The following is a 13,574-nucleotide window of genomic DNA, read 5'->3' as shown; positions in this document are numbered from 1 at the left end:
TATTTTATAACCAGTTAGCCTAACAGAGTCTTTTCTAGCTGCCCTGTCTACGAGTCATCTGACTGGGGGAATTTAGCCCCAGACACCTTACAATTCTCGAAAACTGACAGGATGTGCCAGTCTTTAGTGATTTTCTTTTCTGTCCCCAAAGGTTATTTTTATTGCCCCGTAGGACATTAACCAGTTTTGTATCTGATTTGGCAACCTTACTTATTTTCACCTTTCTTATTTTTCCATTCACTATAAAAATCCCTGTCTCTCAAGTTTTCTTTTGAATCCACTTTGTCATCCTGCAGATCCCTTTATTAATGAGTTAAACAAAAGGTTGACATGTACCCACTACCGGTTTTCATGAGAATTATGTTTTTAACCTTTTGAGAATTACGTCCTGCTAGGAGGTTGGGCTTGAAGTGTGAGGAGAGCAGGATAGTCAGAAGGACAGGTTTATGTTTTACAAAGAACCCTCCGACAGTGGCTGGGTGGTAAGCAGGCTTCTCCAGGCCCCAGGGAGGGCGAAAAGCCTAGCGAGGCGCCAGTGACTTTGTGCAGGGAAGAGATGACAGGGCAGCTTGAATGACAGAGATGGAGGTGGAACTGAGTCCCAACTCCCTACATTTGAGGACGTTTGTCCTTGTTCGTTTCCATACTGGGTCACCGGGATCTGCTTTAGGGCTCAGTTTTCCTCTCTAGGATGTGAGCACCTGGGCAGGGGGCTGGATCCAACTGGTATGTTACCTGAGCACCCAGCCCAGATTGAACACAACTGCGCTTGGCAAGTGTTTGCTAAGCAAACTCTTCCCTCTAGAGTCTCCTCCTCCTCCCTCTCCTCCTCCTCTTCCTTTTTCTTTTCTTCCTCCTCTTCTTCTTCCTCCTCCTCTTCTTCCTTCTTTTTTTATTGTGGTAAAATAAGCATAACATAAAATTTACCCTTTTAACCATTTGTAAGTGCACAGCTGTGGCATTAGGTACATCCAGTGGCAGTGCAACCATCACCACCATCCATCTCCGGAACCTTTCCATCTTCCCAAAGTGACACTCTATGCCCATTAAACATTGACTCCCCATTCCCTTCTCCCTCAACCCCTGGAAGCCACCATTCTGTTTCTGTCTCTATGAATTTGACTACCCTAGAGACCTCTTCTGAGTGGAATCATACACTACGTGTCCTTTGCGTCTGACTTATTTCACTTAGCATAATGTCATCAAGGTTTATCAGTTTTGTGGCACATGTCAGAATTTCCTTTCTTTTTAAGGCTGAAAAATACTCCCTTGTGTGTATATGCCATATTTTGTATATGTTTGGAATCGTCTCTTGATGGATATTTAGGTTGTTTCCCCCTTTTGTCTATTGCAAATAGTGCTGCTATGAACATGGGTGTGCAAATACCTCTTGGAGTCCCTGCTCTCAGTTCTTCCGGCTGTCTATCCAGAAGTGGAATGCCGGCTTGTTCAGTAATCCTGTGTACCTTTTTGAGGACCTGCAGTGCTTTCCCTCCTGCAGCTGCCCATTGGACATTCCTACCTAAGCAACGTACCAGCATCCCGGTTTCTCCACATCCTCACCAACACTTAACCATTTTGTGTTTTTTTAATAGTAGCCATTCTAATGGGTGTTAGATTTGTCCTCTTTTAACACGTAAATGACCCCAAGAAGGGGGAGACCCCAGAGTGAGGCATTTGGGGGCCCTTTCCTCAATGTGCCCTGCAGGGAGATAGCTGGAGAGCCAGAGATCCTGGATAGGGAGGGTGCTCAGTGGGAGGAGAGCCAGGATGGAGGGTACCAACATCACACTCTGAGCTTGTAGCGTGGGCTCGGGGCTGGCTTAGAGAGAGGCCTTTTGATGGGGGAGCTGAAACCCAGCAGGTTTCCCATGAGGAAATTTGTTTGTGTGAATCTGCCGTTGGGCCCTTGTCCCTGGGGAAAGCCGTTTCTAATTTGGGCTATTCTTTCTGTCTGTTGCTCTCCAGTGTGATAATGCAAAAGGATTGAAAGCCTTCTACGATGCAATAAAATACGGGCCGAACCACTTGATGGTGTTTGGAGGAGTCTGTCCGTCGGTTACATCCATCATCGCGGAGTCCCTCCAAGGCTGGAATCTGGTGCAGGTAAGGTCCGGGTCACCTTTGGTTGGGGGGCTGTCTTTGGCCACCAGCCTTTTGCAGGAATGCTTTCTTGTGCAACACAGCTCTTAAGTTGCCTGTTCAGGCCTCCTCAACTCTCCCCTGGATGACTGATTGCCTGCCACCGCTGCTGCCCTGACTCCTGGTCTGACCCTCGGCCAGTCATGGTATGGCCGACACAGTGGGTCTCTATGGGGTAGCCCCACCACCTCCACTATGTGTTTGGAATCTTTCAGTGACTCCCTGCCTGATTCTGTCAGTGCCACCAATGTCCAGCCAGTCTGCTTGTCCAGTGTCCTCTCTTGACCTGCCACTCTATGCCTCAGCCCCTCCCAACCACCCACCCTTCCTCAAAGGCATCTTGCACTTTCAGGCCTCCGAGCCCTGCTCTCAGTGTTCCCTAATCAGATGGGCCTTTATCTACTCACTGCCAACCCCCCCTACGCCCAACCTGAAGTTTTCCTGTCCACCAAGACTGCCTCTTCTCTCATGTAAGCCTTTGTTGGGGCTCCTGGCCAGTATTCGCTCTTTACACTGGCAAATGTTATACACCATCCACCATCCAGCCAGTGAGTGGATGGTCTGATGTAGGAGAAACTCACTAGTGCTAGCTGTTATTTGGGATGGAAGAGAGAAGAGCATGGAAAGATGCGACCACCAAGAATGAGTGGTGGCCCATGTAGGTTGTTTACATCTTTGCTTCATCCGTACAGCTGTCCCTCCATCATCCACCCGTCTATCCATCCAACAAATGTAATGGGCAGCTCATTATGCTCCTGGAGTTTTGGTAAACTCTGGAGCTATGGTGCTGGCGGGACAGCTAGGGCCTCTTCCCCTGCAGAGCGTACATGCTAAGAGGCAGCCAGGCAGTAAACCAGTGAACAAGTAATGATACTGAGAGCTAATGCTTGTGTGATGCATGTGCCAGACTCACAACGTACCAGACACTGCTCTGAGCACTTATTTGCATTAATTCAATCCTTATGCTACTCTGTGCTACAGGCACTGTTATCATCCTCATTTTATAAATAAGAAAACCCGGGCACACAGAGGCCTAGTGACTTGCTCAAGGACCCACAGTGCATAGGTAACAGAGCAAGGATTTAAACTCAGGTAGTCTTGAGCTGAGACTGTGGTAGGAAACAGCCAGGAGAGAAATAAGCAGGGTGATGGGACCAGTGGTGATTGCCCCAAGGCAGTCAGGAGTGCCTCTTGGAGGAGGCGACATTTGAGTGGAGACCTGAAGGGTGAGAAAGAGCTGGTTGGGTGTATGGAATAGTAGGTGCAGATGGCCCATGGGAAAGAACTTGGTTCATTCAGGAAGCAGAGAAGTGGGACAGTGGGACAGGAGCATGGTCAGTGGGGAGCTAGGGTGAGAATGAGGAGGCCAGAGGAGCCTGACCATGGCAGGACCTGATTTCACTGCACTGCTGTTGACCGAGGGGTTCAGGGCATCTGTCCGTGCTCGCCTGACATGCTGGGGGTAAAACCCTGACCTCACAGCCCAGAGGGAGGCAAGAGCTACCCATTGCTGAGATGTGATGAGGAAGGAATGAAGTCCCAAGGAGGGCCACCCACTTGGCCCAGGGGCAAGGCAGGCTTCCCAGAGGAGAGATGTGGAGCTGGCTGTGGAGGAGGCGAGGACGCTGGACAGCTGGAGCCATGGAGGAGAGCACTGCTGGCAGAGGAAATGGGGTGCTCAGAAGTGGGAGGTGGGGGGAGTATGTGGGCCTGGGGAGCAGTGAGTCATTCGCCGTGGCCGAAGTGGGCCATGCTGTATGTGGGTGGATACAGCAGGAGATGAGGCCAGAAGAGCAGCTTGGCATGCTAGGGTGCCAACCCAACCAGCACCGCTCACCTGGCTTCAAGCCCTGTGGTGCCTGCAAACAGCCGCGAGACCTTGGTCAGGTCCCTTTCTCTGTGCTTGGGCTTCCCTTCCTCAATACTGAGGAGCACACCACACTCCCTACTCACTACACTCTGAGCCCCAGCCCATCTCCTATAAAAGCAGGGGAGTGAGAGGACTGACCTCATAGGACTGCTGGATGGCTTCAGTGATAAAACTGTGATTAGAGCCAAGCTTGGCACATCCTAAGTGCTAAGTGTTTCCTGTTTTATTGTTACCCCCTGCCCTGCCTCCTACTGCTCCCTGAGTTGAATACCCCAACTCCTCATAATTCTGGGTCTTTCTACCCTCACTGTTCCCACCCCTCTCCCCAAAATGCCCCCTTCTCCCCATGCCCTGTCTGTCACCCATTCTTAGAGACCCAGCTTAAATGCAGCCTGTCTTTACTGTATGCTCTAAGGTAGCTCCTCTAGAAATTCTTTTTCTCACTTCCCTGCATTTACTTCTAGCATGGTGCATACTTAGCCCACCCCTTGGGCCCCTCTGCCTGTTGCTGTCTTAGGGGGTTGCAGATGTGGGACCATGTTTAGCAGGGCTGTAAGCTCCTTAAGGGTGGAACCTGAGCCTGACTTAACTCCTGTTTATTCCTGTCCCTAACACTATGCAGACCTCATTCTGTGTCTGTTGAGTGAGCAGAGGGGTGGAGGGAAGAAGGAAGGTGGAGGATGGAAAGACCTGCGTGCGGATGGACATTTTGCTCAGCATGGCAGGTCAGGTTCCCTGGGGAACCTCCTCCTAGAGGGGAATCCAGGGAGCTTCCTGACCTTTTCATAGTCTCCCTTGGAATGATTTGACCCTCAGAAGTCTCTGAGGAGCTGCAGGAGCGAGTATAACGTTGGGAACTCCTGACTTGCCAGCCAGAGCTGTCTGGCCTTAGCATGAGCAAGACAGGTGTCTGGCTTAGAGAAGTAGACCAGAGAGGAGACTGGATTATGAAATGGGGATTGTGCTAATTATTGCCACATAATGAGTCATGCCCAAACTACAATTGGGGCTTAAATCAACAGTGATCATTACTTCATTATTTCTGTGGGTCAGGAATGCAGACCCAGAGAATGGCTTATGTCGGCTCTCTGACATCTGTGGTCTAGCTGAAAGATTTGGAGACCATGGTCTAGCATCATCTGAGGGCTTGACTGAGGCTGGACAATCAGCCCCCAAGGTGGCTCCCTCATAGGGCTGGCAGGTTGATGCCTCGCCATGTAGGTTTCTCCATAGGGCTGCCAGAGTGCCCTCATGGCATGGCAACTGACTTCTCCCAAAGCAACTCACCTGGGGACCCAGGCAGAGGTAGCAGAGTCTTTTAGGACCTTGCATTGGAAGTTGCATACTGTTGCTTATACCTTATTCTATTGGTCATGTAAATGAGCTCCTATTTAGCATGCAAGAGGACTGTACAAGCTGCAGTGAGAGGTGAGAATCAGTGGGGCCCATCTTGGAGGCTGACTACCATAGGAAGGAGGGGTTCTGGAAAGAAGGCCAGACCTCATGCTGCCCAGCAAAGGAGGCTTCATGCTGAGTCCCTCCTCTGTTTCAAGGACCTCCTGCTCATCCTTCAAAACCCTGGATAAGTACCTCTTCCTCTGTGATGCCTTCCCTCATCCCTTTCCTTGTGTGCCTCCAGTCCCTAGACCCAAAAGCAAATTAAATTGCTCCTTCCTGAATAAAGCCTGCTCTGTGAAGGCCATCTCCTGCAAGCCGGTGTAAATTAATCTTTGGGGAAAGAGGGCAAAATATCCTATTCTTTTTATGTACAAAGCACAGAAAAACATACAGTATGTAAGTAGATTTATAGTATCTGTGTTGTTAAAATTTCACGAGCCGGGCATGGTTAGGAAAACATGTCTATGAGTGCTGCTTAGAAGAGTAAAGGCAAAAAGAAGATTGGGAAACGTAGTTCTATGTCACTTCTGTTGCAGCTAGTATTTTGTCATTAAAGGCATCACGTTTTGTGGGAAATGGTTTATTCTATATCCAGGTGTTTCCTACTGGAGTATAAGCTTCTTGGGGGGAAGGACCCCCTGATTGTCTTTGTCCTCTGGTTCCCAGTGCCTAGCACAGGGCCTGGCACCCAGTAGGTCACTAAGCACTAAGCACTGAACTGAGCTAAGTGTAGGGCACAGGCTGCAGAGCCTGGAAGCCTCCACAGCAACAGTTTCCTCACTGCGTGGACATGACCATGGGGAGGTGGAGGACTCGGGGGAATGCAGATTCTTCGTCCCCATCTCAGCAGGATCATTCTGCATTGCTCCAGACACGCGCAGTCCAGCACCACCCCAGGCATCTGCTGTTGGACGCTGCACCAGGTCCAGGGCTCTGGCTGACACTGACAGCAGGCATCCAGGGGCTGGGACCTGGGTGGTAACCAGCAGTTTTGAGAGCTCCAGGGACCTCAGAGACAGAATCACAGGATGAGCCCAGGAGAGTTAACTTCTCCCAGGCTGTGGAGCCGGCCAAGGGGAGTGGGGCAACAGAGATCAGGATCTCGAGAAGGAGTAGCCTTGAAGCTTCAGCCTCCCTCCACGTTCAGGGAGCACAGACTCTGGGGACTTCCCAACCCCCTCCCCACCTCCAAGAGGCTGAGCTGGCTTGTAGAAATGGAGGAAGGGCTGGAGGAGCATCCTACATTCACTCAAGGGATTCAATGAATCCCTTAACTTATTCAAAACTGGGCTCCCAAACACAGTTTCGCAAATGGGAAAATGCATGTAATTTGTGTAATTGAAAAGGAGCTCTGACTGCCCTTTGGGGGAACAATGCTTGCTGGACAGAGACGGCCTGGAATGTGTAATCAGTTGTTTCTGTTTCCTGGTGCTGCAAAAATAGGGATTCGCGCGACAGAGGGGTGAAAATTCAGCCTGGTGCCAAAATCGGTTAAATTTAACTTTTGCCTTTCGCTGGTCTTCTTGATTCATGGTCGCTGCGTCGAGAGGCTAATGTTGTTTAAGTCATGATGTGAGTCACTTGGCCACTGGGAGCGTCAGTTCCTCCAACTAGATGCGAGCACCTTCTTAGAGTCCAGGCTGTGACATGCAAGCTCTGTCCCTCTCCGACCTGGTCAGACGCTGCCACTGGGGAGCTCAGAGCTGGGCCTCACTGGCAGGGCCTATCAGGGCATAGGCCAGGGGGCATCTGGGAAGGGGTGGGGCCTGGACATTGGAGACAGCACGTTCAGACGGGAGAACACACAGGAGTCTTTGTCTCCAGAGCTGTGTGGCTCTTTGAGAGATGTTGCTGATTCTCTGTGACGTAGGTGGGGAGACCAGGGAGGGATGGCTGAAGTTAGTGGGGAGCAGAGCCCCCACTCCCTGCAGGCAAGCCCTTATTGCAGGAGGCATCCAGCATGGGGGGCAGGCTGCCTGGCTGTGAAGTAGGCAGTTCCCTGTTGCCTGACATTGCCCGAATGTTCTAGTCTCACCCAGGCCTGCTGCTGGGGAGATCTAATATAGAGAGTAAGCATAGACCAGGTTGCAGGCTTTCAGACTGTATTGTAAGAGTCACTTATGGGCAAGGGGCTGCTGAGGATGTGCTTGTGTTAGTGCAAATTCCTGGGCTCTACTCAGCAAGTCGAGGTTAAAGGATTCAGCAAATGCCTCGAGGGCTGCAGACCCACTTGTCACCCTGGCTGCCATTTTAGTGCTCACAGCTCAGGCAACTTAGACACAATTAGTTCTTGGAGTCTTGAGAGGCCGGGTGATCTCTGAGGCACATTCACCTCCCAGACACTGGGACTCTAAGGACTGGGACACCAGGGACTCTAAGGAGTGCTCCTGGTCTTCAGAACTTCAGTGTATGCTGCCCCTATTGGGAAGGCATGGAGGAGACGGCAGGGCAAATATCCCAGGGCCACTAGGACAAAGCCCGTGGTCCCAGGTGCGGCCAGAGGGTGCTCCGTTGTCACCCCCCTATTCCCCTGCCTGCCTCCTGCTCCTTCATGCTCCTGGCCCCAGACAGGTCTATGCTCATGCTTTCTGCTGTGGTCTGCTGCCTCGTTTCCTCCCCCGTTTCTCTGTGCCATCCCACCCACACCCACCTTGCCACGGTGTGTGCTGCCCTGTGCCTGTGTCCGGCCTGGCCTGGAGCTGCCTGAGGTCAGGGTCTGCTCTCATTCAGCCTCGTACCCGGGCTTGGCGCTGGCCTGGCTCCCATGCTGAATGGTCCGGCGGGGGTCAGGGGTTGCTTGCAGACAGGGGGCTGGATGCCTGCCTTCTAGGCCTCAGTCTGGATCATCAGATCATCAGAGCCTGCCAGACTCTAGGGATCCAGAGTGGTTCTCCACCTGCAGTCCCTTGGTAAATAGGAAAGTGAAGGGGAGACTGCAAAAGACCTCCAGCTCAGCCTCAGCCCACCCCTCCCAATGTTGTCCTTTGACACTTTTTTCAGATCCCCTCAGCATTCTGAAGGGGGTTTGCTTTTGACCAGTTTACTTTGCTCGACTGGTTCTGCTGACCTCCACCCAGCCTAGGCTGTCTTTCTGCAAGCATGGGGCGGGAGAAAAGGCAGGAGAATTTGGAGCCGAGTTGGGGTGGGGGATAGAGGCAGGGCAGCTGAACCCAGAAATGCAGGCAGAGCCCCAGGGAAGGGACAAGAGCTGCAGAGAGAGGGGGTTGACATCCTCAGAGACCAGGACAAAACTCCTTCCTTCTTGGGAGCTAGGTGGTAGCTGCCTCAGCCAGCAGACAGAAATAGTCTCGCTGATGAAAATAAAGTCAGATTCCTGAAGGGATAAAGGGCTGCTCGCAGGAAAACGCAAACACTATTTCGTCAAGAACCGTATCCCGCAGAGCCTGTCCTTTAAAAGGCAGCGCAGCAGATATTAAATTGTAGATGCGTTTCTCCTGGCACCGTCCCAGCTTCCCCTCGGGGGCCCATCCCGCGCTGCAGTGCGGTGCTCCCGGTGCTCCCTCCAGGACCTCCCCCGGGCATGAACATCTCAGCTTGTGTGATGGGGCTTGAATCGGAGGAGAAGCTCCTGCCAGGGAGTGGGGGGAAGGAGGTCATGCAGGCAGGGGAATGTTGACTTTGTGTTGTTCAAGTGTTGGCAACTACGGCCCAGAACATTTAGGACTTGATTTCTGCAAAATCTAAATCATGCTTGCTTTTGACATTTAAAAAACCAAATCGGTGAAACCCCCTCAATCAAGCCCTTTGCTATTTACTGAATTCAGGCATAGCTCTAAACTGTCGATCGATGCCATTTGCATCATAGGAACAGAAATTTTGTCATCTGACTTGATTGTCTCAAGTGATTATCCTATTAAAGCTGTAGATTGCCTGAGAAGTCAAAGGGTTTGTTTGTTTGTTTGTTTTTTATATTTTTTACTTAGCTGTGGGTTGTGGAGTTTGAGATAGATTTATAGAAAGCCAGAGCTGGTAGGGTTTTGGCAAGCGTCAGATCCTGTCTCCCCGTTACATAGACTGAGAGGCAGAGGCCCAAGGTGGGGAAAACCTTGCCCAAGTTCTCACAGTAATTGCAAAGCTGGGTCCCATGGCTCGCCCTCCAGTGCTCTGCAATACCCACCAAAATATGGTCTGAGTTCCTCTCTCTCAGTCTGGCTTTTCTCTTATGTAAAATGGGAATAGCAAGGGATGCCTGGGTGGCTCAGTTGTTGAGCGTCTGCCTTTGGCTCAGGGCGTGATCCCGGTCCTGGGATCAAGTCCCACATCGGGCTTCCTGAGAGGAGCCTGCCGCTCCCTCTGCCTATGTCTCTGCCTCTCTCTCTGAGTCTCTCATGAATAAATAAATAAAATCTTTAAAAAAAATGGGAATAGAAAACCAGGCTCTTGTGTTTCATGACGTTGTGAGAACCACTGAAGGCTTTCCCTTTTCAGTGAAAGCATTTCTATGTAGACTACAGGACAGTGACAGGGACTCCTCCACCAGAAGCAGATCTGTGATTACAGCTATCAGAGTTAAAACATCACCTCATTTTGCATCAACAACCAAGGTGGTTTACTCTGGCACCAAAGACCCTGAAACCAAGGTGTCAGGGGCAGGGTGGGTGTTCTTCATCAAGACACTCAGGAGAAAAAAAAAGACAGGTTGCATACCACACCTGTTTCTCAGCCCCTGTGAGTCAAAATCCACTTGGCTGGAATCCCACCCCTGCCCAGCCCATGCAGGTGGTGACTGGGTGGCCAGACTGTGGACCTGATGGAAGACCATTCAGGAGGTGCTCTGTGATTGAGCACAGCTGGAAACTGCTCCTGGGGCTGCTCTCTAAGAAAGACAGCAGAGGCCAAGAATCCAGGCCAGGCTGGAGCCATTTCTTGGCGCTAGTCTCCAGAGGGGCCATTTAGCACATTAATAATCTATGAGATGCTTCCACCTTCTGGATTCATAAGAAAAAAAAAAGGTGGTGTAAGAGAGGGAGAAATGATATTAAGGGCACACACCGTGGGCCAAACAGAAGCTATGGGTCGCCCTTCCTGACGGTGTCACTGGGCACCTGGTTCCGGGAAGTCCAGTTCTGAGTGTGGGTGGAATGTCATGCATGTGGTGATGAAAGGTTGCTAGCTTTTGATTTGGATACAAATAGATGGGAGGAAATACAAGCCTTCGACAGGGATCCAGGCAGGACTCGTTGATCCTCTGGAGGTAAAGAGGGGGTCTATTCTCACTCATTTATTCCTTCACTGACTCATGCTCACAGATATTTATTTATTCATTCTCTCACTCAAGCAGTGCTATGCCCACTGTACACTCCCCCAGGCTCTCCCGGACCAGTGTGTATCCCACTGCCCAGCACTGCCACCCCAGGACAGGCCGACATGGCAGAGAGGCAGTTTGGTGCAGTAGCTAGAACAGAGCTCTGGAACCCAGATGCCCTGGGTCGTCGTCCCTCCTGTGTCTCTCATTGACAGAACTGTCTTGGGCATATCAGTAACCTCCCGGAGCGTCCCTGCAAAACTCACCTGCAAAATGGGCCAAGTCTGCCCCTCTTCTGGGGCTATGGAGAGCATGAGACAGGACGGGGTCATGGAGCAGGCTGGAAACACTCAGCAGACTCTAGGCCCTCGACATACTAAGGGTAATATTACTGTTGCTGGTGCTTTCACCATCTGAGACACCAGCCAGGCCCTGGCCAGGGAATTCCTTGAAGATTTATGTCTCCATTTGCCTCCAGATTCAAAGTTGTATGGATGAAACGAACCATTACAGACCATGAAGGTGATTCAGAATGGTGAAATTAAAACAGAGAACCTACAGGAGAGGCAAAATAAGCCCAAGGCAGCTGTAAGAGGCACACATGCTCTCTTGGGTTGAGTTTTCACAGAAGCAGAGGCAAAGAAGGGCATGGTGCTATCGAGCGAGCGCATGGCGGCTCCCAATCTATTCCTGCCAGTGACCCAACCCGTATCCTTCCTGTCCATCTGGTAAAAGATTCAATTCAAGGTTCTGACCCCCATTTTTAATTCAAGACCATGGTATCTAAAGTAATATCAGTTCCCAGCTCGTAAGCCCAAGCAAGCAATGGCTGCATTGCTTATGTGTCCTTCTCTGCCTCACCTCCTTTCTGGAAATATGCGGGGTGTAAATAATTCATTCTAAATAAATAAATCACTCACACTACTTACGGTACAGCTGATGCTGCTAGTAAGCAGCACAACCGCGGATTACATTGAATTGAGTCGGGAATTACAAGTTGAGACTGGAAAGACCTGGAGAGGGAACCAGGGAAGTAATTCCCTCCAGGAGGACAGACCTGTAAAATGGTGTAATAACAACCTCAGGGGGTGAAGGTGGAAATAATGTGGATGGGAAACATGGAGCAGGAGAGTCTCAGGCCCCTGGGGATGAGTTGGTCAGCCTGGCCAGGCTCTGCCCGACTTCTAGGAGCCTGGACCTCTGGGCACGTCATTAGTGCTTCCCATGATTCTGACATACAGTGGGTGAGAGCCCTGCTGGAGGGTGATGAGCCAACCCTTGGATGGAGACTGGGCTGCACGTGGTGGGCATGCTAAGAGAGGCTTCGGGGACCAGACGAGGGGATGCATGTGCACTGTTGCCCACGTGTACCTGGCGGTAGGACTCGGTGGGGGAGCGGAGTGGGCGTGGGGCACTGGCTTACTAATTAAGGATCAAATTCCCACGTCCAGTCCACCGATCACATCCTAGGGAGGACACCTGGGAAGCTGGCTTGGATAGTTCTTATCATCAAGGGACTGGGGGAAATGGCCTAGAGATTCTCTAAAGCTATATGGTCCACAGACCTGCAGCAGCACCATGTCAGAAGTACACACTCTCAGGCCCCGTCCCAGACCTACTGACCTTGAATCTGAATTTTGACAAGATCCTAGAAGATTCTTGCTGATTTAAGGTGCCTGAGTTCTCTGAAGGCAGGGATATCATCCGAGGGGGAAGGATTTGAGGGTAGGTATTCAGACTCTGGAGGAGACATGAAGGAAATAGCTATAATTCAGCCCCTGAATCTACTTGCAGGATGTCAGGGGGAAAATGCAGGTGCAGTCGGTGTTTTGCCACCTTTGGACATGCCTGTAGTCAGGATCATGGACCTCAAGGACTCTTGTCAAACTGTGGTGCAGACAGAGCATGTCCTACTTGAGCCTTGGTCTGACACACCAGCCTGGAAGTCCTTTGAGCCAGCAAGGCCCTTGACCCCATGGTGGCCAAGAGCATATGGAGGGGACCTGTGGCTCCCAATAAGGAGCAATGGAAAGGGCACTGGGTCAGTGTGTGGAGACCTGGCTTCCCATACTGGCCCTGCCATCTCCCAGCTGGGTGGCCTTACACTAACCATTTCTCCTCTCTGGAGCCTGAGCACCCTCATCCGTGGACATTCTGCTTTCCTTCTAGGACTGTGCTGATGCTTATGAGAGGTGGGCCCTGGGGGGCTTGGTGGCTGTTGGGCAGGTGCTCTGGAACAAAAGCATGGCGTTCATGTCATGACATGGCACCCACTGCCCTATGTTTATCCTGTTTGATGAGGTAGTCTTGTGGCCAGAGGCCCAGAGGGGCTAATATGCTTGGTCAGCTTGTAGTAATGATAGTCTCTTGGGTTTGGAGTCACATGGGCTGGGGCTCACATCCAGGCTCTGGTACTTACTAATTGGCAGCCCTGGGGAGGTCACTTAGCCTCTCCCAGTCTCATCTCCTTGTCTGTGACATGGCAGTGGCATGGGAAACCCTGGGCTGGTTATGGGATGAGACGAGACACTCAAGGTTCCCTGCACTACCTTGCACTCCTTCCTCCCACTTGAGGACCAAAGTGGCCTTCTGGTCTATCATCCAGGAAGCAGTGGGACCCTGGGATCTGGGATCAGCTCTCTCAGATGAGCTGTGTGGCCTCTGCACATCCCTTGCCCGTCTCTGGGCCTCCTAATGTAAGGGAGACAGTTGGGCCAGCTGATGATGACATGTCATTATTCCCTGTAACCTTGTAGCTCAAAGCCATCAACACCTGCCTTAAGCCTGTCATCTTCCCTCTTGTACCGTGATGTGATTCCCTTCTCTGAGGGGCTCCTGGAGTAGGCCAGGTTCCCCCTCCATTCCTAAATCACTTACCACTTAGACATACAGACGAGC

At 51.3% G+C, this 13,574-nt stretch overlaps 1 protein-coding gene across 1 annotated transcript in view; it reads left to right on the top strand.

Annotated features, from left to right (window-relative positions):
* Window positions 1–13,574, top strand: part of GABBR2 (gamma-aminobutyric acid type B receptor subunit 2) — a 370,018-nt gene that overhangs the window by 107,673 nt on the left and 248,771 nt on the right. Inside the window, exon 2 of the mRNA XM_072842074.1 lies at window positions 1,969–2,106. Within this exon, the coding sequence (XP_072698175.1) occupies window positions 1,969–2,106 (138 nt within the window). The remainder of the gene's footprint in view (window positions 1–1,968; window positions 2,107–13,574) is intronic.

Source organism: Canis lupus, chromosome 10, assembly GCF_048164855.1.
Source record: "Canis lupus baileyi chromosome 10, mCanLup2.hap1, whole genome shotgun sequence".
NCBI classification, from domain to species: Eukaryota; Metazoa; Chordata; class Mammalia; order Carnivora; family Canidae; genus Canis; species Canis lupus.
The sequence above is the reverse complement of the archived record's forward strand: the minus strand, read 5'-3'. Positions and strand labels throughout refer to the sequence as shown.